The sequence below is a fragment of the Patella vulgata genome, chromosome 8 (assembly GCF_932274485.2).
Source record: "Patella vulgata chromosome 8, xgPatVulg1.2, whole genome shotgun sequence".
NCBI lineage: Eukaryota > Metazoa > Mollusca > Gastropoda > Patellidae > Patella > Patella vulgata.
In genome coordinates, this window is record NC_065886.2 from 32,042,036 (window position 1) to 32,068,824 (window position 26,789).

Here is a 26,789-nt window from a genome sequence, read left to right on the forward strand (position 1 = left end):
TTAAACCAGATACCCCCTCCCCCCCCCCCAAAAAAAAACCCGCCCACTTATCACAAAACAGGTGATATGGGGACTAACATTGTACAATTGTATTTCAATAATTCGCTTCCGCATAGGGGGCTTTATCACTAGGGGCAAACGCGGAAAAAACTCACAGCGTCACGTTCTAGCTTGGGAACGAAACAACGCCACTTCACTAATTAATAAACCTTATGATCTAAAGAGCACCTGCTAGACCACTCGGTGATTCAAACCACTACCTTATTATGGATTGTAGGTTTTAATCGTTGGGTGTGTGTCAACGTGTTGCAATAGATCATTATCATCATATTCATGAAATATCGTGTTACGCACCTACACACCTATTACCATATCGTTTTATTTTTTGTGGTTTTTTTTTTTTTTTTTTTTTGGTTTGCTTTGTTCTTTTATAACGATAGGAATTAGAATCATTAACAGGCGTTAGTTGTATTTGAGGAGTTGAATTCTATGTGTTGTATTTTTTTTCATTGTAAAAATATGTTAGCATTCGCTGTGGAACTAATACTGCTATGATATTTACTGAAGACTATCAAACAATGCTGTAAAAAAATCTAATTAATACTGTATAAATATCATCATATTATCTTTATCAAATTGACGTGAGACAGCTTTAATTGATCGAAATACTTTTTCAGGAATTAGGCTGGTAGGAGACACTCCAACCTGGGGAAAAATCGAAAGAAATGATTATTGCTTTTTTTATATGTACATAGTACCCCAAGAAAAAAAACCCCACCGCAATCTGCCTTGGCCATTTTTTTATGTACGATTTAGTTTTGGTGTCCGACCTCAATATGAATGATCCTTGTAAAACTGTCTTATTTAAGTTATTCTCAGCTTTATGCACTCTAGATTTATTATCAAATTAAGAAACTATAAAGACACTCGACACCATGATTTTTATACGCCCACATTGTGGACGCTCTAGAGGCTAAAGTTAATATCCGATTGACTTTAAATTTATACACAATGTTTAAGGTCTTGAGACAAAGAAACCTATTGATTTTCAACGATTTCCGATAATTACTGCCAGAGTTATGGCCCTTGATCACTTCAAAAAATCTTGTGGATGCTCTAGAGGCTAAAGTTAACATCCGATTGACATTAAATTTATACACAGTGTTTAAGGTCATAAGATGATGAAGCCTATTGGTTTTCAGCGATTTCTGATAATTACTGCCAGACTTATGGCCCTTGATCACTTCAAAAAATCTTGTGGATGCTCTAGAAGCGAAAGTTAATATTCGATTGACTTTAAATTTATGCACAGTGTTTAAGGTCATGAGACGAAGAAGCCTATTGATTTTCAGCGATTTCCAATATTTGCTGCCAGAGTTATGGCCCTTGATCACTTTGAAAAATCTTGTGGACGCTCTAGAGGCCAAAGTTAATATCCGATTGACTTTCAATTTATACACAGTGTATAAGGTCATGAGACGAAGAAGCCTACTGTTTTTCCGCGATTTCCGATAATTACTGCCAGAGTTATGGCCCTTGATCACTTCAAACAATCTTGTGGATGCTCTAGAGGTTAAAGTAATTATCTGATTGAGTTTAAATTTATACACAGTGTTTGAGGTCATGAGACGAAGATTCCTATTGATTTTCAACGATTTCCGATAATTACTGCCAAAGTTATGGCCCTTGATCACTTTGCAAAATCTTGTGATGCTCTAAACCAAACAAATTCTAATAGTTTTCTGATAATTACTTCGTGAGTTGTTGCTCTTAATCAGATTTTAGTGTATTATAAATGTTTCATTACCGAAAAAAGTAAAAATATGCGACAACCCTTGTTGACTGCCGGACGATTTAGTTGCTGTGGGCGTATGTTTCGTTGCCTGGCAACCTATCTTTAATATATATAATACATGGTATTATTAGCGGAACTATTAAGATTCCCTCATACACGTCGGATTTGGTAGGATGAACTGCTGCGGAATTGTAATGCTGACGCGGATGGGTCATGGCTCAGTAGTTTGATTGGTATTGAAGAGTGTTGACAATGGTGACATAGTCAGGAGTATTCATTATTACAGCTACCGTCTCTTTGTCCACATGTACTGTTGTAATGGCCCTGTCTTTCCTTTCTGAAGTTCTTTGAGCGCTTCATATTCTCTTTTGGCGTGGTTGTTGAGTTATTTGGTGGATTTGAAGATGATGTTGCAGATTTGGTGTCATAGATATTCGACTGTACCCCCTGGTGCTGTCTAGCGTAGTCGTGACAAGGAGTAGGGTCGCCTGTCCAACCTCGTGGGTTTTGTCCGGGTCCTCCGGTTTCCTCCCACTGTTAAATGCCCCTACGCGCAAGCGAATTATTGAAATAAAATTGAACTATATGTTAGTCCCGAAATGGCCTAGTTTGTTTCGAGTTGACGTTAAACCCCATTTCTCTCTCTCTCTCTCTCTCCCTCTCTGTCTAACGTAGTCTCCTTTCAATACTGGCGATATAATCACCATGGTTTTTGGGTTTGGGTACAAATTTGAGTTCATGTGATAGGAGAGAGATCGGGTCATCTGTGAGGAGGCTAAGATTGATAACAGTTTTGTTAGTATATTCATTCTGAGACGTTTTAGCAGGTGCTTGGTTGTTGATTTTAGTTGGTTGATATTATCGGTATGGTTGTATTTTACAAGGATGTATAGTTTGACATTGGCTTCAATTTGTTGCGAAGAATGTTATATGAATGAGGGGGTTCTGTGGACGCTGAACTTCAGATAAAAACACAACACAATTTATATACACATATAGTACGACGTTTCGACAAATTTTTTCTATTGTTTTCAAGTATACTTGTGTCTTTAATGTGCTCAATCGCTAAATGTCACTCAAGGATTATATTGAACATCTTAGTAACCTGTGATTTATATAACTGTGTCATGTGATATGTCTGAAATGTTCTGTATAAGGTAATTCAATAGTCATTGAGCAGTTATTAAGACTAGTATACGTCCTCTTCTGGATCAGAATTGGATTGTTCTGTCAGGGGTTCATGGTCAGAATAATTAAGGTCATCAAGAGATGCGTTTGTTCTTGAGATAAAGACTTACAGTGATCCCGGTGAGTCAATTATTGTTAGGAACGGTCCGATGTACAATTTGTACGCCCCGTGTGGCCTGGGTACTTCATCACTGACAATGCTTGGTAGTGGCCATTTATGACTTGTTGGAATATGTTTATTGGTTTCAGATACATTTTACACGTTAGTCATTTGGTAATGTACATTAGCTTTTTGGGTGGAGTAATTAGATTTCTGGCTGCGATACCCCACTATTGAAGAAGTCTGGCCATTGTCATTCTTATGCTGAACATTTTGCAAAAGGTAATATAGGCTCATCTGGCTTATCCTTTGGTGTGGGGAAATAGGAACGTCTGTATGGGATGGCAGGACGTTTACCCAATACTATTTAACATAATTGAAGTATTTAGTTAGTATTGGGTATAGTGGGTAAATTGCCCACCACTGAAAATATGTGGAGGTGGTCTTGCTTAATACATGTGAATTTGTTGCACATTTTACATGTTTCGTGTGGTTAGTAAATGAGCTAGCGTGGTAGGATGGGGCAATTAGGGACGCCTGACGAGTTTACCGCACCACTGAAACTATCTGGCAGTTGTCATTTTTGATGCACATGACGATGCTGAACATTATGGAACAAATTTCATGCAGTTAGTAAATACGCTGATCTATATAGCTATCTTAGCTTTTTTTTGGGGGGGGGGGGCAGTTATGGACGTCTTGACAATTTACCATCAAGGAAATTCATTGATTTTGTCGATAGTCTAATAGTGTAAAAGCATTTTTGATACACAGATTTTTCTAACTTTTCGCCACTTTCGTGCACTGATAATAGCTTTGACAGAAAGACATTCTATCAAATTGACGAACCATAGAACAGCCAGAAAGAAACGGTCAAATGAAAGGACACTGATAATAGCTTTGACAGAAAGACATATTCCATCATACTGAGGAACCTTAGCACAGACAGGAAGACATTGTATCAAATTGACAATGACGTGCATGGTACAACAGCCCTGACCGAAAGATATTCTATAAAATTGACGTGCAGGGTACCACAGCCCTGACCGAAATACATTGTATTAAATTGAAGTGCACGGTACCACAGCCCTGACCGAAAGACATTGTATCAAATTGACGTGCACGGTACCACAGCCCTGACCGAAATACATTGTATCAAATTGACGTGCACGGTACCACAGCCCTGACCGAAAGACATTGTATCAAATTGACGTGCACGGTACCACAGCCCTGATCGAAATCTATTGTATCATATTGAGGAACCACAGCCCTGATCGAATGACATTCTATCAAATGGACGCACCATAGCCCTGACCGCATTGACGTGCATGGCATCATAATCTAGATGGAAAGACACCAAAAATAGATTAAAATCGGATTTTCATAACCAACCCCTCCTTAAAAAGATTAGCTTTTGTTGATCTGTTTGATAAGTGTAATGACCTTAAAGACATAAAGACAAACATGATATTAAGATATTGTCCATACCGAGAATAAAATATCTTTTACATTAAAATAATTTTTACTTTTGAGAAATTTAAAGAACTATAATATTTCGTCAATAAATGAAATGAAATGAAATCGTGTTTAACGTCCTACTGTTCTGCTCCTATACTGGGCTAATGTAGACGGGCATACGCCATACAGTGTGCTATGAGGGAAATTTTGCCCGGGCAGCGGCACTATCGCCTACTCTTATATCGAATTCCAACTGCCAGGGAATCTTTTACGTGCATTCCAATATATACACGGGACCTTGGTTTTTCGTCTCATCCGAAGGACTAGACAGCTGTCCTTGTCAGGCCCTCCGTTTTGCACCACTGACAAGGGGAAACTTCGTCGGAAAGTCCTGATGAACTTTCTCGGCCAATGCAGGGATCGAACACCCGACCTCCAATTTCGTCAATAATAGTAACACACCAATTGTAGTAACGATACAGTTAAGTAATATTATTATATAACATTATAAAAATATCAATCATACGTCGAATAAAAAGTTTGTTATTTTTAAACAATATTTATTCACAAAATCTGTGTTGGAGAACAGGCAGAAACCTATAGACCTTCACTCCATAAAAATATGAACATAGATATATAATATTGGAAAAATATGAAATAATTAAACCATATATGTGTTATAGATATAATCAAAGTATTTACATTAAAACAGGTTTTTACTTTAAGAAAAGATTACGTTTCGTCATTAAAACTCTTGGTTACAGGCCCATGACAGGGAATATGATAACAAAATTTAGTAACAATACATTAAGTAATATATAACATTATATTTAGATACTGTCCATATGGCGCAAAAATTCAACTTAAGAGATAACATTTGACATGCACAATACGTCGAAGCACAAAGCTGGTCCTGATTTCGCTTCATTTTGTAAGACATTCCTGATGTGTGTTTTGTTTATATTATCTGGTAGACTATTAGTTTTACAAGATAGGATGTTATAGTAATCTGTATTTGACATGATACAGGTGACTTGATATTACTCCTCTAATATTTATTTTGTTATATGAGAGATCTAGAACTCATAAATTATGCAGTTAAATGATTTAATAGGCACATACCGTTCACGTGTAATGCGACGATGGAGCCCAGTGAGTAAGGTGTTGGTCTGCTAACCCGAGGTCCCGGGTTTAATTTCGGTGTTGTCCGATAAAGTTGCCCCGAATGTTCTGGCATGGATTCATTTTGTCAGTGGTGTAGGACGTAGAGTCTGGTCAGGAACCGTACGTGTCTAGATGTTTCCAGACATTTTCACGAATATCATCTAATTTGTTTGGTTAGGACGAAAACACGATATCCCGTTTGGGCCGTAGCGCCGCTGTTCGGGAAAATGTCCCTTGTCGCACACTGCATGACATATGCCGTCTTCATTAGCCCGGATGGAGCAGGAATGTAAGACGTTAAACCCCATTTCATTTCATTTTGTAATTACATGAGGGGTCGGGTTTAAAATTCTTATATATTTCGTTTGCACCATGACGTAACTAAAATCCATTGTCTAAAATGGCGTGAATGTGAATAAACTGCCTGCTTTTGATATTTTGAATGGTTTGAAAACAACTGATTAGAAAATCACATTTAATTAAATAAGGAAACTTGAGATCGGTGTCGCAACAATATAGATTCTACTTTTATGAAAAGCTGCAATCACCCCAGTACGTGTGAACTGAAATGTCCTTGAGTTTCCATAAATCCCTTGGTATTGATTGTTTTCAAACATAATCTATTTCATACATGTACTTAATGTAATAAGATTTCAGAAAATAACTTCTACTTGTATGTATTAATACCCATTACTATATCCAAGTCGTTTTATCTCACTACTTAATAACGTCTTTGATCTTCGTTTCCGATACTTCTAATTTGATTACTTTAAACCAAGGGCCATTAATACCAACATAAAATAGGTTGTTATAATGCTCTTTTTTAACACCTTTTACAAGCTACTAGTAATAGACAGCAAACAAGACATTAAATAGTTAAAGACAACCGCTGTGCCGTTTGGTATATCAAATGCGCAAAAGTCATTTCACCGACCGATTTAAATCATGTCATGAAGGAACTATTCTTATAAATAAATTGCTATGTTATTTGGGTTGTTCGATGTTCCCGTCTGTTTTCAAAGCTATGCATCTTAAGACCTACCAAACATAAATAGCTCCTTATAACCCACTATACCACACGGTTTAACTAATGTTCTTAACACTTAATCTTTTACATTCTTAACTTTGAATAGGAAACCACTACAATAGCATTAATGACTCAATGCTATTATGTAATAAAAATATTATCGATTAACACATAAGCCTCCAATTAATTAAGTATACATTAAATAAACATTAAAGAAAGTTTATCGTATTTCCGTGTGTGCCTTATTTACGTTCAAATAAACTAAACTAAACTAAAAATCGATTTTTAAATAATAATTTGTTTATACAATGGGGCGTACCAAGAAATGTGGATCAGGCGGTGCTCTCAGGGACAGTCAGAAGTTGATTGTACCACTCTATATACGCTCCAGGTTGTATATAATATTGAATGTAATAATGACTATGGTAATTATACTTGACTATCGCGAGTTTAGTTTTAAAACTAATAAAGTGCTAAATAATTCAAAGAAATGAAATGAAATCAAATTGGGTTTAACGTTCTACTGGTCTGCGCCGACTGAGATAATGAAGATAGCCATACAGTGTGCTATGGGGGACATTTTTCCCGAACAGCGGCGCGCGACGGTCTACTCTTATATCGTGAACGCCAATGTTTACACGAGATCGCGATTTTCGTTTATTCATATTAAACACAACCTCTTTAGCACAGTGGCATCAGGTGTATATTTTATTGTGTCCAATATGAGAAAACACGCTTATTGACCAACCTATCATGATTGATCTTACCTTTGTCTGAACAGGCAATAGAGATGTTTTTGTACTTGTCAGGTTAAGTCAAAACGGCTTTATGCATGATGCATTAAGTAAAGATTAACTTCATTGTTAGTAGATATTTCAAGTATTGGCCTGCTATAATAGAGATATTGGTTAACCGGTACGCAGTATAGCTCTTTGTCATGGTTGTAGAGAGAAGGTCCTACAGAGAACATCGTTGAGTCGTTCGGGTAGGACGAGAAACCCATGTCGGGTACACATAAACTAGTCCTTACGGTACATTGTATGGAAAAGTCTAAAAATTAGACCCAACTGCAGATGTCGTCAAGTTCACAAGATGTAAACAGGGCTAGGGCACGTGATTTTTGGCGAGATTATGGGTTAAGGTAACGGTTAGGGTTAGAGTCAGTCCTAGTCCTGTTTACATCTCGTGACCGTTGACCAAATCTGCGTTTGGCCTTAGCCTTTAGACCTAACTGCAGATGTCGTCAAGTTCACGAGATGTAAACAGGGTTAGGGCACGTGATTATTGGCGAGATTATGGGTTAAGGTTAAGGTAACGGTTAGGGTCAGAGTCAGTCCTAGCCCTTTTTACATCTCCTGACCTTTGACCAAATCTGCGTTTGGCCTTAGCCTTTAGACCTAACCCACACTGTATGGCATATGCTGGTCATTATCCTGGTTGGTGTTGGGGTAAACTCCATTTAATGTATTATTAATCTTTGATTGAGCCGACGAACATGATGGGTGGGTAGGAGAGGGTTTGAACAACATATTAAATCAATTCACATTGTTTCTATGTCCATCTGCGTCCTGGGTTTCATCCCGATTTCCCGTCTTCATTAGGCCAGTCGCAGCAGAACAGTAGGACGATAAACCTCATTTCAGATCATTTCATTTCCATCCCGATTTGGTCGAGAAAGTTTCCTGTGTTTCCAAACCTGGCTTCCCTTGTTAATGGTGTCAGACGGGGTTTTAGTGAGGTCCCGTGTACTTCGTGGCACACGCAAAAGAACCTTCACAGTTGGAATTCGACAAACAATAGGCTCCTTATGGCACTCAGCACAACTTATGCTCGTCTTTGTTAGTCTGGTCCAATTTAAAGTTAAACTTCGTTTCATTTAGTAAATTAGTAAATTAATATATTATAATCTTGTTACAGCGCCCGTATTTACTGTATTTACTACCCCGCATACGAGTTTACACGTGTGAATAGCAATGTTACTAAAATCAATAGTTATAAGGAGTCAAATGGAAATATATCTTTTATACAGCTGAATTAATAGACATGATTATGTTCTCGTAAATCTTATCACTTCCGTGTTTCACTGGTTATGTATTGGTTCCGGAAATACGTCCTAGTTAAGGTAACCTCAATGCATACAAATAAAATATAAAGACAAAGAAATGGGTCCTAATTCCGGTAATGCAATGTTATACAAATTAAATAACATAAATGGGCTACAGTCTAAACATAAAATATATAGACACCAAAATGTAACCTAATTAGGTAAACACACAGTATACAAATGAAATAATATAAACATACGACACGATTTACAAATGAAATAATATAAAAACCTACATAGTGTACAAATGAAATAATTTAAATATACTTAGAATACAGATAAAATAATATAAAAATTCTACATAGTTTACAAATGAAATAATTTAAAAAGAATGCAGATAAAATGATATAAAAATTCTACATAGTTTACAAATGAAATAATTTAAAAAGAATACAGATAAAATAATATACAAATTCTACATAGTTTACAAATGAAATAATTAAAAAAATAGTACATAGTTTACAAATAAAAATAAGCCATAATAACTAATTACTATATAAATAAAATAACATAATAAGCAAAACGAACGACTAGACACTGTGCTTGCTAGGCCATCCGTCCTGCACCACAGACATGGGGAATTATTTCGACGCAAAATCAAGGAGGTTTAAGAAACAAAATGTACAAAGAATACATTATTTACAACAGTTGATACCTTTGATGCGTTTTGTGCATTTTTTTTAAATCGTCTGTTAAAGCGTCTCTGTATTGATTCAGTTCTCCTGAATTTAGCGTACAATAAATCACTTTTCATGATCGCTTGTCTTGTTTATCTAATCTTTACAGCCACTTAAGACATGCTTACAGAATAAGATATAAAAAATGGGTTAGGTTAACGAAAGAAAAATGGCCGAATGAAATACATAACGCAGCTTAAAATAGACCTGGAGTAACCGAAAATTGCCGGCTTGCCTATTAAAATCGTTCTTTGATGTAAACATAGATAGAAACGATTGTAGGGAATAAGAAGGCTAAGAAAAACATTGTTATGTTTACGGTTACCTTGAATCCTAAAAATACAGTCGATCGGTCGAGGAATCTTATTTCTGTGTTTCACTTTTTTTCGACCATGTAAAATACCGTCGGCCAGTTGGATGGAAAATCTTTTTATTTCAGTGTTTTGGATTTGGGGTTTGTATTATCTATTTCCTTGCAAATCTAGCTTATTTACTGAGTAATGTTCTTGAAATAATACCAAACTGTCAGTGTTGGAAGTTGTCCACATCAAACTACACCAAGACCGAGTCAAATAGTCCTGGGGAATGACAAAAAGAAGCTTAGGTTCGACGATTTCGTCTTTAAAAAATAGGATCGTTCGGGTAACCTTAAACACGGATATATTTTTATTTTGGCCTTAGGGGTACACGTTGCCTTGGTTTGTATATGAAGAGATATATACATTTAATTGTCTTTGTGCCTTTTTCATTTATTTCTCTGTAATTACCTGTACTGGAAGAATGTGACATTTATAGGTCCTAAATCTTACCAGTACACCCTTTCAGGGCTTTTAACATAAATATTATAAAGAGCTAAACGTTTTATATTGGACGCATGTAATAAGACATATTTAAAGAGCCGACTACAAAAACAACGAGATCGACCCTGTCTAGAATAATGCCGTGGTTTCCTGTGAGTACCAGGAAGAGTGTGTAGTTATTCAGATGGCACAAAACAACTTGAAACATTCCTAACAGAAACTTGGATTGTTGGGGAGAGAGAGAGAGAGAGGGGGGGGGGGGAGAGAGAGTTTAACGCCAACTAAACACAAATTAGGATATTTCAGGACTAGCATAGCGGGTAAGGTTCAATTTTAGTTCAGTAATTTGCTCGCGGGTAAGGGTCTTTAGCACTTGACTCCGTGACAGACCTTATGAGCTAAAGTACATTAGATCCATCGCCCCCCCCCCCCGCTCCACGATGGATAAGTAAAATGTAAGTATCGGTGTACAGAAATATCGAGGGAAACAAATCGCCACCAACAACCTACTTGCATTGTAATCCTTTCACTAGGGAAGAAAAAACAATGGCCACCAACAGTCATCTTGTTGTTGGCCTCTTTAAGATAGTACTAATGCTACAGGTCGGGTATATTTTAGACCAGGTTCCACTAGAAGACAGCACCTATATAAAATAAACAATAGTGTCTATGATATCTATATAACCATAGGCTATATACAATAATATATATATATACTATTTCTAAATTAACACCCAATCACAGTCCCGTCTCGGCGGAAACAAACCCCAAAGCGTTCGGTCCCAGTGTTGGACAAGGCAGTACCCCGGGATTTTGCAGCGTGGTTTCAGTGGTGCATGGCGGAGGTCCTGGCAAGGAACGGTGTCTAGTCACATGTACTAGTTGGAGTGCACGTAAAATAAACCATGGCAGTTGGAATGCAAAATTTCCATGGCACACCTCACTGCATGGCATATTCCCGTCTTCAATAGTAGGGCGCTAACCCTCATTGCATTCATTCATTCACTCTAGGACGTGGGAATCACACAAGGACACACTCGACTCGGATCAAGAACTTGGTTAATGTCGATCCCGATTCTCAACCTACGATTTCCGTCTTGGTGAATATATTGGGGATATTTTTGTATTGTGTATTCAACCATTCTTTAATGGCAACGAATTAGTTTCCTATAGCATAATCCCGAATAATCCACTTTCGTATCACTTTTGAAAATATAATCCCAGCTATGTCAAATGTAGGAAATTGGGGATATGGAGAACTCCAGGAAAGGAACGCAGAGGATCTCAGTTGAAAATTCTCAAATAGGACGTATAATCCTCCTCATTTGCACGATCATCGAGAAAATAGAAGCTCAGATAATCTAAGTAATTGATACTGTCATTCACAAATGTATAGTTGATCAATGCATGCTCATGAAAGTTAGATTCGTCAAAAGATTGAAACTTGTGAACATGTACATGTAAACTTTCCTTTTAAGTGCATTTTCAATACTGGAAAAAGTATGTAAGGATTATAAATATTCTGTGTAACAGTAAGGAATACTAATCAAATTGGTATCATTGATAAAACCTACAGAATGTCAATTTATTGGATAATATTATACTCCAACTTATTAAATTAACTCTAAGGGATAACGGTCAAACTCGAACATATTATAAATGAACTCGTAGGGAAAACTGTTCAAACTCGAACTCATTATCAATTAACTCGTAGGGGATATTATCCAAACTCGAACTCATAATCAGTTAACTCTAAGGGATATTGTTCATACTCATTATAAATTAACTTTATGTGATATTGTCCATATTCATTATAAATTAACTCTTAAGATATAGTGTGCATACTGCAACAAACTACGAGTAATGTTCATACACATTATAAATTAACTCTAATGTTTGACAGAATTATCATATTTACAAATAAAAACATTTTCAGCGGTTGTGTGTGTGTCGTAATTCCCCCGATGCAGCAGGAATAAAACCCAGATATATATCAGAGAGTAAAGTTGGTTGACCCTGTGTATGCGACTCTTAATACCTTTTATTCCAGCCCAAAGTTCGGGTTTCCAAAGAATTACCAACATTCAGTTAAATTTTCCGATGAAGTATTCCTGTCTATAACTTAAAGCTATTCCGTCCCATTACCATACTTAAAACTTAAATAAGCATTTGATTTGATTGCTTCTCCTTTAAGCATTCAAAAAGTACACGGGTACCACATCCTTGACACGAACCATCATCCAACAGTTCAGGGCGTATATAATGGGGAGCTTGTCTCGCTCAAAACAATGTTAATTTCTACAAACCTTAGTGGAGTTTTTTTTATGTTAACGTAACGTGTATTGTGTTATATAATGTTTAATTAGCACTATATTCTACTTTACATCTCTCAAATAGTACCAGAAGTTCGTAATATTCAGCAGACATTGACCAGAGTGCTTTTTAATTCCCTTACGAATCAGTGGACCAAGGTTTTGCAACAGTGGGGCATCTTTCCCGACCATTTACTGTACTTAACAATGCCGTGTAACCATTAACAATAATGGTGAAGGACATACATGTGTTTTAAAATAATCTTTAAATGGCATTTAGTAACTGGATAGAGTAACAACAAAACAAATGTTTATGGTAAACGGCTACACTTGTGTATTTAAGGCGACGTTTCGAGGAATATTCTCTTAGCTTGATAAAGTTTAGTAACTGGATAGAGTAACAACAAAACAAATGTTTATGGTAAACGGCTACACTTGTGTATTTAAGGCGACGTTTCGAGGAATATTCTCTTAGCTTGATAACGTTGAGAGAATAAGTATGTGTTTTGTTGCTAAGTGTCTTAAAATGTAAAGAAAATCTCCACATGTACAGCGCCATTAATTGGCCTATATCCTACTTGTTACGGATTAAATGACCATCGATCAACTGATCCGTTAATGTGATCCTTATTACGCTCGTGTGATCGCCTCAAAAACAAATGTAATGGTTAGCAAACTGTCGATTCATCGACCGACAAACAAGAGTGCTTCTTTTCAGATCTTCAAACGAAATTATCAAACCCTCTCGCCGACCGAGCGAAATCCTGTATTTTCAAATGTCCCGACCTTAGATAATGCGGTACTTGATTCCAATAATCTGTATAGTTAACTTTTGAGTCATGAATAAGCCTGCAGCAAGTTTTTCTAGCAAATGGTACTTGAAACTTGTCGATTGGGTTTTGAAGATCTTGCTCTCCGTGTATATTAGAGAGCGTGTGATCTATGTCTTGCTTATTTCTCAGTAATTTATCAGAAACTGCCTTGTTTTAACTCCTTCAACAGGTGATAATGTTGGGGTATCTATGTTTAAGTTCGTATTTTTAGTATGTTCGACTTAACCTGTTACGTCTCTTCTCCATAATATTTAGAATTGATCAAACCCCAACAACTGTAGCAAACGATCCCACCGCCCCATTCTTACCAATAAATCTAGGAGAGCTACGACCCAAGTTTTTAGAAAATCCTATGGTTCCTTCAGGGGGATGGGCTCAACGCCCGCTTCCACCGAGTGTGATATTGCAGATAACAGACCAAATCCATTAGCTGCAGGCCATGGTTCTCGTCCTGCATATCTGGCTTCTGATTTTGCCTTTCCTCTTTGAAAAATGAAGTGAAATACATGTACATTGGATTTGTCAAGGAATCAAAAGCTCTGTAGGTTACAAACACAAGGAGTACAATCAATATGGATATGACTCCAATATCAACAGTCGCCTGAAACATAAAATACAATAATCACAAATAGTTTTGACACAGTACCCAACTGTTCTGCCCGGCAATATAGGGCTTGAACTTTTAAATCACCCAACTTGGTACACTATTACATGCAGTAGGGTACCTTATCATCTCCCGGGTATCCCCCCAACCGCTACAAAATCAAATTATTGAAATGCTCTGTGTGTGTTTATGTGTGTGTGTCTCTTAAGTCCCCCCACCCCCATTCTCTCTCTTTACCCCTCACCTCACACCTCACATACATCAAAGCTATCTGAAATCATTTTCGTAGTACCGAGTTAGCTAGGATTATAATCCGATTATCTACCAGTCACCCAGTTATCGTCTACTTGCATAACTAATCTACATTATAACTAGGTCTATTAACGGTGTTTTTTGGTGACTGACAATGGACTGAATAGTGTGAATATACTGAGTCATGACCCCCTAGCTAGATTCCAGTAACTTGTGGGACATTTGTTATGGCATACCTTGTAGATATCCCAACACAATGATATGGCTCAGGTGTCATAAAAAAAAAACGTTATAGAAATTCGTTGTTCGTACCTGTAGTTCGAAGTGAAAGACCATAAACCTTCTACAGTCATGTTTTATATAACTTAAAAGTGTTCATTTCGTTTGATTTTCAGTTCGCTTTGATCTCTAACTTACAAACATAAGGACTTTGTACATTGAGTTTTTCTTTTAAGAATTATGGGTCCAAAATTGTGTAGTTTAATTTGTATCACATACGGTTGTTAATTGTAAGCAGTTGCTAAATAAATTATATATTTTCACTGGCTTGAAACGAAATGAACTGGGTTTTAATGTCCTACTGTTTCTGCCCCGACTGGGTTAATGAAGACGGACATACTCCATGCAGTGTGCTATGAGGGGAATTTTGAACCTAGACGCGCCACGACCTTAGGCTAGGCGACGCTCGCGGAGTTCCGCCGAAGACTTGATTGCTGAGCATTCAGTCCTCTGTCTAATGGCGAAAAGGGTCACGTGAGGTCCAGACTTTCGAATCACTGACATTAGTAGGTATAGTGAACATTCGGGTTATCGGCAGTTGGTGGAAGATAAATTCCCCTGCAATTGGCACCCTATACTGGACTAGCCTCTCAATCACCAATATGTTCTTCTGAGTTCTGGTGAGTTTCTCCAGGAATCATTGTTCAGCGGAAGTTCAGCCCCACGACCGAAAGAGGACAGACTCCAATATATCCCCCAAAATGAGATTCTTCATGACTTGAGGACATCGAGTGAGAATGTAATAATTAAATGGAGATGTAACGTCCTACCTTTCTGCACCAACCGGGCTAATGAGGACGGGGGAATAGTATGCTTGATAATAAAACATGTTTATGGCATATAATGTTGTTGTCTAGTCTTCATATGGTATCCTAACAACAACGGTAGCTCCTGCGAAATACAAGTCCAGCCATGGTCCAACCGAGCTATGTGTAGTGGTGATATGCGTCGTAAATCAAATGAAGTGGGATTTAACGACCTACTGTTCTTCGCCGACGGTGTGCTATGAAGACGGGAAACAGACATTCAATGTCATCTCTCATAGTCAACAATTCTGCACACCGAGAACTATCTACCTTGAGAATAGGTCTCTGCCCTGAAGGCCATCATGTCTAAAAATTAATATACTATTTTGTAATGCGGTTCTTCCCCGTTTCACATCTGTCATGCAAGCAAAGATTAAATAAACCTTTTTCTGTTTCATAAATACATCTCAAAATTAAAAAAAGTAGGCAGGGTGGTTTCGGTTAAAATCGTCGATTTAGGAATTAAAATGTCGGTTAACTAGCTTAGTGCCTGTTCTCAAGCGGAGCTAGTTGTAGACAGACAGCGTAAGTTTAGTATCATAGCTAACAGACAGTTGCAGTATGTTCTTATTAGAAACGAATAATCTTCCTAATCTCAGTCAATAGACCCAAAGTATTGCATTTAAGTTTTGAATATGATGTGTACGTATCTTATAACATAATAATATCTATATCATGTCGGTCACATATTCCAATACTTTGGGCGCTCTTGACAAACAAAGTAGGCCTAGGACTTTAAACTCAACTTCATTTCTTTGCTTGTCGGTTCTTGTCCGTGATTGATACAGTAGGATTGAAAACGAAACGGTAAAATATAAAGGACTTCGATTCGATATTCGATACGTAGCTACAAAACTATGCAGAGGTGCAGAGGTGCAGAGGATTCAGTTTAATCCCCTCAACCGTTTTAGATACTATGATACGATACTAGTTGGGTAAATATACACGTATGTCATCTGTTGACTTAGTCAATTTCATAAATTACATATCGATTACTTTAAATCCTTTGTGTTGACCTTTAATTGAACTTTAACAAATAATTCTGCGACTTCAAATGTAGATAACACGACAATAAATTGGCTATTTTTTGCAAACTCGCAAAAAGAAATGAAATGGAGTTTAACGTTCTAGTGTTCTGCATGCACCGACTGGGCTAATGAAGACGGGAATACGCCATACAGCGTGCTACGAGGGCAATTTGGTACAAAGGCTTTCTCTTATATCGAATTCTTTTAAGTGTACACGGGGCCTCGAATTTTCGTCCCATCCGAACGACTATACTTTATCCCTTGCCAGTCCCCCGCCCGGCACCACTAACAAGGGAGAACCACGCCGGAAATTCCCGATGAACTTTCTAGGGGAACATACGGAGCGAACACGAGACCTCCAGGTTAGCGAACCAACATCTTACTCACTGAGCCATCTTGCAAAAACATAAAAACGATATTAATCGGGGGGTTATATTGCGATGTTACTGGTTCGATCCCGATGCGCATGTCCAACCTTGTGGGGTTTCTCGTGATCCTCCGGTGTCCTCCCACTGCCACAGACCCCTCGTTGAAATATAATTGAACCATATGTTAGTCCCGAAATGACCTAGTTTGTGTCTAGTGAATGTTAAACCTCATATCTCTTCCTTGTTAATATTCTCTGCAGTCAGTGGTGTACGTTATTATCAATAAATAATACAAGACGATAGCTGCACAAAACATGTACAGTCAAAAAAAAACAACCCCAAACATTACTAATATACAATAACATAATATATTGTGCTGGCCACTCGGAGCACCTCGAGGGATTCCGTGATTCCCTTCGAACATAGGGTGTCACGGGGCATCAACCCACCAACAATATGGCGGGATAACGTAATCGCTATTTGGAACAATCGCGTAATAGTAAAAACGGACTGGTCATACTGGCTGTGGGGCCATGTCCGTTGGCTGAGACCACCAGATAAGAAAAATAATCCGCTGGAATGGATACAGAAACTGCAGACAAACTGTTAATGGTAATGGATAATAAAGGGTCGATCGACCTACGCTTGTAGCCTAGGTGAAGAATGTCCGGAACGATATTTATGAATGAATGAAATGGGTGTTTAACGTCCCAATGAAGACGGGTATACGCCAAACAGTGTGCTATTGGTGGGGGGGGGGGGCAATTGAATTCCAGCTGCCAGGGGTTCTACTTTAAGGGACGACCTGTCTTTTTTTTTGTCCGATTCACAAGGTCGTTGTTAAGATCCAGACTAACACTGTGTAATACTAATGTTATATATGGGATTTTAATGGAATTAATGTTTTTTTTGTATTTTTCAGGAAGGTTTTATATATAAATCTATACAGTATCTACTGACTAAAGAAAGTTTAAATGAATTTAGGTAATCCATCGTTTTCTTTAATTTAATTGAAATATATTTTCGGAAAGAATCATTAATATACATGTAGATGAAATAGATGTCCAATTTTGTAAACTCTGTTTGAGCGACCACATACAGATTTGGAGTCATTTATTTTGATCTAATCTATCCCGAGTCGTTGTTAAATCCAGTGATTTTTCTCTTTACTCAATTGATGTTTATATTGTTTCAAGGGCATTTAGTAATTGAACTGTAAAACAAAAGTCAATTCTATAGAATTACAATTACTGCTTATTACTGAGTGACGTTTCAACTAGGTCTCTCTAGTCATTATCAAGTAATGATGAAATATAACGAGGCACTATATACATGTAAAAAAAACAATACTTGATTAATACTGAACAACCAGAGAAAGTCCCCTGAGTAGAAAATTTAAATGTAAATCGCAGAATTATCTTCTCTTCTTGACCAAATATGTTCGTAAACGAAATCAGCCATTCATCACCGCAGCTTGTGGAAGCCTGCTGGTGGAAACCATGGAGGGGTATTTAATTCTGATGAAAATCTCATGTAATGTAAGTTTTATTTATATGTTTTCTTAACTCCGATGGAACAATAAAAATGAAACAAAATTCAACCAGCTTTATATTTTATTTTGCAGTCAACAACCAAGCTATCCTGCCGATAGATTTAACGTATCTTTTAGCGATTCTGGTTTACGTCATCGAACTTTAGAAGATGAAGAATTTACATCTCTTACTACTGCATGTGCCAACATATCAAGTAAGTGCACACTGAATTACTATCCATAATACCCAGTTGAGTGCCCACTGAAATACTATTTGTAATAATGGTTGCGTGCACACTGATTTACAACCCATAATACCCAGTTTAGTGCGCACTGAATTATAATCCATAATACCCAGTTGGGTGCACCTTTGAATTATAACCCATCTGTGTGTTTGAAGTATATGTTTGTGATATGCGCTTAGAAACACTTCACGTGTAATGAAGCGCTATATAAATCGAACAATAATAATAATAATAATAACACTGGTTTAGTGCACACTGAATTTCAACACATAATACCTGTTTGAGTGCACATTGAATTACAACCCATAATGCCAGGTGCACACTACATCACATGTGATAAGACAACCCATTATGCCCGTTGAGTGCACGTACACTACAAAAAAAACAACAGATGCCTGGTTGATTACACACGAAAAAAAGACAACCCATATTTCCCGGATGAGTGCACTTTGAATTACTCTCCATTATACCCGGTTGAGTGCACACTAAAAAAAAAACCCGACCCATAATACCCGGTTGAGTAAAATACTGTATATGATCTTCTATTATTACACGTAGCTAGAAAAACAAACTTTTGCCAACTACTCTATTTTGAAATACACTTTGAAATGGCACTAATCAACACTTTGAACTCCAAAGCATGTAAGGCAATGCATACTACAACATGTTCAACTTATTGACACAAAACCTGCATGTTCAACATGGGTGAGGCCTGAATAACAAACTATAATACATGGAAGTCTGCCATACCTTTTGATAAGTATGAAGGAGATAAATATTATGTTTAGACATCATGGATGTTTGGCTTTTACTAATTTACTTTCCATCGAATGTACGGAGACAAATAATTATTGAGAAGTATTTTTGACATTTGCAAAATGGGTAGGCTATGTGAATTAAATATGAAAATTATTGACTAGGTCTATCTATTCTTGTTATGTGTTGTAATCATAAACATTGTCTAGAATACTATATACTACATAATAAATAATAATGAAGTCTGTAAAACATGCATTATGTAAGAGGTATATCTGCCTATTACAGATCTTCTGCCTGGCTTTAAATGTTAAATAAGCTATTAAAGGGACATTATGGGAGATTAGATAATGAGTTGACAGTTCTCGCTATAAAAGTTAAAACACAGATAAGGTAAATCGAATATGCTGAATATTTCAGTCAAATTGCTTCACTCTGAACAAAGATATTGGCTTTTGAATTTAAGGCTAGCCTCGATCATCATTATTAAAGTCTGTATAATAAATAACAAAGTCTCAATCATCCTTCACAAAATGTATCCAATCCGCTAAATATCGCAGGATAGCGATGTCATCGAGAGTTGATTATGGTCTTGGCAAGTTTAATTAATGTCTAATTAATAATTTAGATAACCTTTCATGTCTAAAGAAAGATCTGCAATAGGCAGGTTTAGCTCTTGCATTTATGTATGTTCAGTATATTATTTTGCATTATCTTTTGTTTTTAAAACTATTTTAGCGAGAACTAAATCTTACATCTAAAAATGTCTGAGGGGCCAAAAATGGGTATAGAAAACTTCATTCATTATTGATAGGAAGCCACGGCGGCTCAGTGAGTAAGACGTTGGCTCGCTAATCTGAACATCCCATGTTTGATCCCTGCAATAACTGAGAAAGTTCATCAGGAATTTTTCGGTGTGGTTCCTCCTTGCCAGTGGGAAGGTACAATGTATAGTCGTTAGTATGGGACGAATAAACAGGGGTCCCTTGTACACATTGACGTGCACATAAAAGACCCCTTGACAGTTGGAATTTGATATAAGAGTAGGCTGATAGTTTCTCTGTCATGGCAAAATTTCTCTCTTAAATTAGCACACTGTATGGCATATGCCTGTCTTCATTAGCCCCGTCGGAACAGAACAGTAGGACGTTAATCCCCATTTCATTTCATTATTATTACAAAGGATATAATAGTACTTCTAGTCTTTTTTGCATTTTAAAAGGTTTTTAATTGAATTTTGAATAAGAATATGCAATCGTTACCAATGTTTACCTGCACTTAAAATACTAATGTAGACAGTCCATATGTTTTTCTATTCAAGTCGTTGAATAATATTATAATATTAAAGGAGATGCCCCATCAGTTTCGTTGTTCAACTTATTGAATAATATTAAAGGAAATGTTTCGATCTATATTAAGCTAAGAATTTTCCAGAGAAATAAAGAGAAATGGTTCAGTCTAGAAAAGTGTGTCTCCTCGTACAACATCCTAAATAACCATATGTAAATGTGGATTTTATCATTAGATACCACACCAAATACAAACAAAAATACTGCTTCGAAATAACTTGTAAAATACTGGTTATTATGAAGTCTTTGAGCAGTGCCAAGGAGCATGGTGTGGTCCAGGTCCCAGGGTCGCCCACATCAGGGGATCTGTTTTAATCAGATAAAGATTAAATATGCGACAACCCTTCTTGACCGCTCAGATGATTTAGCTGTCGTGGGCGTTTGTTTCATTGCCTGGCAACCTATCTTCTAATCATGTGCATGTTCAAATAGATTGAAATCTCAGCCATCCGATGGTCTAGCAAATTGATTTTAGGCTTGTCATGTGAATTAGTGATGTATATAACATTTGAAGCCAAAATAAAGACTGGCTGGCAACAGGCAGATTTAGCTTTCATATTTTTCATTATCTATTTAAAATGATAAAGACAGACTTTGATATCATTTCTTTGTTATTTTTTATATTATCTATAATTTTTGGGGAACAAAGATATCTGTTTTTGTTCCCACTTATCTTGTGCAGTTGTTATTTCCTTTCATATCCTGAATATCTTGAATATTGATAAAATCTTATGACAATTATATTAGGAAACAGGTTGTCTTTGTATGGTGTAAAGATATAACTTACTTGAAAATAGCTGTATAAAATAACAAGAAACACTTAAAATATCATAGTTGAATTTGTTTTTGAATTGCATAATTGTAGATAAATGAAATGGGATTTACTCTTTTACTTTTCAACACTATCTAGGCTAATAAAGAAATCCAGCCAATTTTGCCCAGATAGCAGCATTACTTAAACTACTGCCTGACTTAGTCACAGAACATTACTTAAACTACTGCCTGACTTAGTCACAGAACATTACTTAAACTACTGCCTGAATTAATGACAGAACATTTCAATGAACTCACACTAAAATTATAGTGAAAGCTCAGTGTCATAGACCATATTCCTCACTGAGATTTTACTATAATTTTTGTGGGTTTTTTTAAAAAAATAATTGTTACTCAATCTCCTTGATATTTCATTGAAAGGTCATTAATATTTCTGAATGCATTCTGAAAAAAACCTCAAATAATTCTATTATGATGATCTATATTTATTGTTTCTAATGCCTCGAATTTTATTATTCATTTTTGGCACCAAGCCCAAGGTCCATATTTTTTCTTTTTCTTAATCTGTATAAAATGAAAATATTTGGCTTGAAATGATACAATTGAAAAAGATATAAACAATAATCCCAATGTTTAATAATTATTATAATTATTTCAATGCAATTTAAAAGTTATTTCATGTGGACTGTGACTTCACTAGTTAGGGTGACCCACGCACCTACAGAAATACAGTCAACCGCTGATAGTTCGAGACTACCACTGTAGCGTGCACATTTGCCGTGTCGAGGCCAACTTTCTGACAGTATGATACTATAAATAGCCATGGCACGTGCAATTCTCTACAAATCTATCAACTATTACAGCCGTAAAAAAATTATTGTTGACGATTTTGAATAGCAGTAAAATTAAATTTCTTGGTTATTACAGCAGATTTAGAAATTACGTTTGTTTCATTTTTTAAATCGCTTTATCATTAACTGTACCGTTAAGAGCGGCATCTTTTGGTTTAGTACAAATAATATCTCAGAAACACTCGGGTTAGACAGGAACATGATACTAGCAGTAGTTTCATTTTACTTTTACAAGCTTCTTAAAACAATTGTTGAGCTAGCTAACGTGCTCATTTCTAAATTCAATTTCTTGATCTAGCTTTCTGTTATGTTTCGTAAAAAAGTAGTCTTGATTATCCCGACCTGTCAATCAGCCCTAGAATGGTCGATAGACTGGTTAAGCGAGACTAATTTCAAAACAAGGGCACGTAACCTATCTTTTACTCAAAAGTGTCTGGATGTTATGGACGACACATGGAACCAGTTTTCAGTCTATTATTTATAGATGATTAATGGTCATAGCTTATTAAGTACAACATGATCGTTTATTTAGTGACTATAATTGTGTGAAACTGATTTGAGGCTTGGCATATATATAAATATTGTGGCGAAATTGTCGAGATATATGGAGATATTTATTTATGGTGGGTCACCCTACACTAGTGCAGTAATTCTTTTAACATCAACCTCAAAACTGAGACTTCACTATTCACCATATACATCGCAGTACTATAACAAAGCTGTCAGAGTATAAAAAGCCACTAGAGGGGCTGCAACACAATTAATCTTACCTCATTTCAGTTAACATTAATTATGTTATTAAAACTAAAAAGAATGTATGTGTACATTTTTAGAGGTTGAAATATGTCACACAAATCTGAACACAAAATCTGAACCAACTGTGCGTCTAGCATAAGGTATGTCCTTGAGTCCAGTGGAGGTGTTGCACCTGCCCAAAGCTTGTGAATAACAAGAAGGATAACCTGCCCAAATTAGTGGGTATTCTTTGAAATGAAAATGAACAGGGAGGATTTACTTCTGAATACATATTAAAACAAAATTTAATAAATTTCAATATTGTAGGCTACCTCATTTTCTATAATCGGCAGTCTTGGCTCTGGTAGGGCTACATTTACTTCTTTGTCCTTGAATATACAACAAACATTTTTTAGACTTTAACTTATTTTTCATCAATTAATTTGTATTTCGGCTATTCTAGAATACTAATTAAATTTAAACAGCAACATCTGTTTTATTGGTCTCTGTATAATTTCTTATTATTTTAAAGTAATTTTGATGACAAGAACAATTATTGTACATATGCACACTTTTCCAGATTTTTTTCTTATTTTTCAAGCCATATTATAGCAAAGCCTTTGCATGATTCTCTCTAAAACAAAGATTCAAATGCTGAAATTTTAACATTATTTCCAAGATCTTTAGTCAGTAATTAAGCTAGAAATGCTAGGAAATAGGTAATACAAACCCTAGAAAAAAATAATATTGGTAAATTAAACATACATTATGCAAGAGCTAAATTTGCCTATTGCAGGTCTTTCTTTAGGCCTGAAATATTTTCTAAATTATTAATTAGACATTAATTAACTTATCTAGGCCATAATTAATCAAATCTCGATGGCATTGGATTTCTCTGATATTAAATAGATTAGAACAGTTCAGCCATATTTTTATTTAAGCTAAATATGGAGATGCGAGATTTAGCTTCGAACAACCAGTAATTATTGCACATGTCTTGTCAAGCGAGATTTAGCTTCGAACAACCAGTAATTATTGCACATGTCTTGTCAAGCCTTCAATGGCTAATATCTTCTCTCGCAATAGAGTAATTCATGTTACCTTATCTATTTTCGAACTATTATAGCAAGAATGGCTAGCTCTTTATCTAAATCTTACATAATGTATACATCTTTAAGAAAAAAAAAGATTTCGGACCAACTGTGACCCTATTTTTTGTGGCCATATATAGTTGTAACCATAAAACTAGTTATTTTTTTTCTTTGACTTAGTGAATAGGATCAACTTTAAAGTGCTATTTTTTTTATTACAGAAACCGAAATAGAAATATTTCTGAGGTCTTTAGGAAGAGAATATTTCAAACTGGTATTCGAGGAGTACGGAAAGTGTTTGCGCATGCTCGGCAGTAACATGATGGAGTTATTCAGTAACTTGGACGGATTACAGGAATTGTTGAAAACGCAGCCAAAATTTGAAGGCGTTCATTTACCATCATTTCGTTGTGAGTACGAAAAAAATAAAATTCAGCTGCACTACTACTCGCCGCGGAGGAGGATATTAGCGTTTGTGGCAGGAATAATTGAATCTGTGGCCAGTGTTTTGTTTTCGTTAGAAGTTGAAATCCAAATTTCTGGTAGTTTGAACCAGACGTCCCAACATCATATCTTCTACATCGGCACGTGCACAAATAACAACAATAATCACTGTAAAATGTGTTCGAACCAAGAAACTCTTTCAAGCGAACCGTCCAATAGTAAAATAGGAGTGGCTACATTCTGTAAATCTTTCCCTTTTCACGTCATCTTTGACGACCAATTAAATATCATCCAATTAGGAACAGCTTTACTTAAAATGATTGGACCTCACATTGCTGCACATGGAAGACAAATTGCTACATATTTCGAAATCGGAAGACCTCAGGTGAAAATGAGTTTTTCTGCCATCTTGTCACGTGTCAATTCTAGCTTTATTCTCAGGACCAAATCGTTATCAACAAGTTCCAGAAATGTGGTACATGTAAGTTCCATTTTAATTATAAAACTCAATTGTACAAAAGTTAATGAGAAGTTGTATCAGGTGTTCTAGAAACAATTTGTTATGTATGTGTTGTCCTGTGGTATGAGGTATAGTTCTGGAAAAATCGCAGTTTCGAGTGGTCAGGGGGACAACGGTGGATTCTTAGCTAGAATGTCTTGGGCGCAAATCGAAATTTATTAAGCGATATCAGTTGTAGTCAACTGGTACCAGTTGTTTTAGAAACAGTTGTAGCGGAGTGGAATGTTGCCGGCTCATCCTGAAAATTTAGGAAAATATATAAACGTTTCAAATATCTTGGTCTTATTAACATTATTCTAACAGGGATAACATGGGTTTCAGACATTTTTTGAAAAAAAAAAGAAGTTATTATTTTAAGTCAAATGTTTTTCGTAGCTTACTCTTAACATGAAAAACACTGCAAGCTGTAAATTGTATAAGAATTTTTCCAAATCTATTATTATGTGAAAAACTCCACACTGAGCCCCCCAAACTTGACCAAAATGAGGCCTCTATTTTGATTTATTTCAAGAATGGTCTTCGAATTTAGGAAGAATTCAACACAAATGCCCCCAAACAGTTGGAATTTGATATACATGTAAGAGTAGGTCGTAGTGCCACTGCCCAGGCAAAATTTATCTTATAGCAGACAGTATGTTGTATGCTTTTATCCTGTCTTCATTATCCCAGTCGTTGCAGAACAGTAGGATGTTCAAACCCATTTCACATCCTTTGTAATTACACCAAGTTGATTTATATCAGGAATGTTCCAGGTGCCTTGTCAAACGACAGAATACACATAGATGAACATTTACAATCATCATAGCCTACCTATTCATGCTGTCCATTATTTAACAATAATGATGATCAACTCCCCTGAGATATTATAACACATTACTGTACTATATAATTAAATAATAACATATGAACTCATTATTACTATAATAAACAATTATCTTACAAGGTTAATGAGTTTAATACATAATTTACTTACCTTAAAGGGAGCAACAGCCTATAAAAACAATTTAGTACAGGTAATTGAAGTGGACACAATTTATTTACCTTAAAGCCAGCAACATCCTATAAAAACAATCTAGTAATCCTAGTTGAACTCAACAAATCTATGAAATATGTTATGTTTTTGCCTACATCCCATTAAAAATTTCTAGTAATCCTAGTTGAACTGGAAACACAGAGACAAATCTATGAAATATGTTATGTTTTTACCTTAAAGGGAGTAACATCCTATATAACAATAGTCCTACAAGGACACACATCTACAGAATACATTACTATTTAATACTACAAGTACACAGCAAACAATTTTATGGAATCAGGCGAGTGTCCACAGGCGAGGCTGGAAGGTCTTCCTGGGGTTCCCCCCCCCCCGAGTTGGCACAAAGAATAATTTTTCTCCCCTACATTCATGGAAATAACACCGCTCTGGCTCACTATCCACTGTAATTCTATACTTGTATGCACCTAAATGAGCAAAACTATTGTCTCAAAGCTTCAGAATTTATCAAATTCATGTGTAGTTCCTCCGACCTAATGTCAACTTTGATGTCTCTACCTTGGAGCCCCCCGCTGCTTATATTCCTGGACACGCCCCTGGGAATACATAAGGATTTAATTGAACTGGGAATACACAAGACACAATTTTATGGATTACAAGAAGATCATTTCTGTACAGAAAATTTAATAATCTATGTAGAATTA

The 26,789-nt window shown here is 36.2% G+C and overlaps 1 protein-coding gene across 1 annotated transcript in view; it reads left to right on the forward strand.

The window, feature by feature from the left end:
• The window catches only part of LOC126829944 (guanylate cyclase soluble subunit alpha-2), an 86,662-nt gene that overhangs the window by 24,838 nt on the left and 35,035 nt on the right, over positions 1–26,789 (forward strand). Inside the window, exons 2-4 of the mRNA XM_050560143.2 lie at positions 17,718–17,779; positions 18,420–18,541; positions 24,349–25,052. Coding sequence (XP_050416100.2) covers positions 17,718–17,779; positions 18,420–18,541; positions 24,349–25,052 — 888 coding nt within the window. The remainder of the gene's footprint in view (positions 1–17,717; positions 17,780–18,419; positions 18,542–24,348; positions 25,053–26,789) is intronic.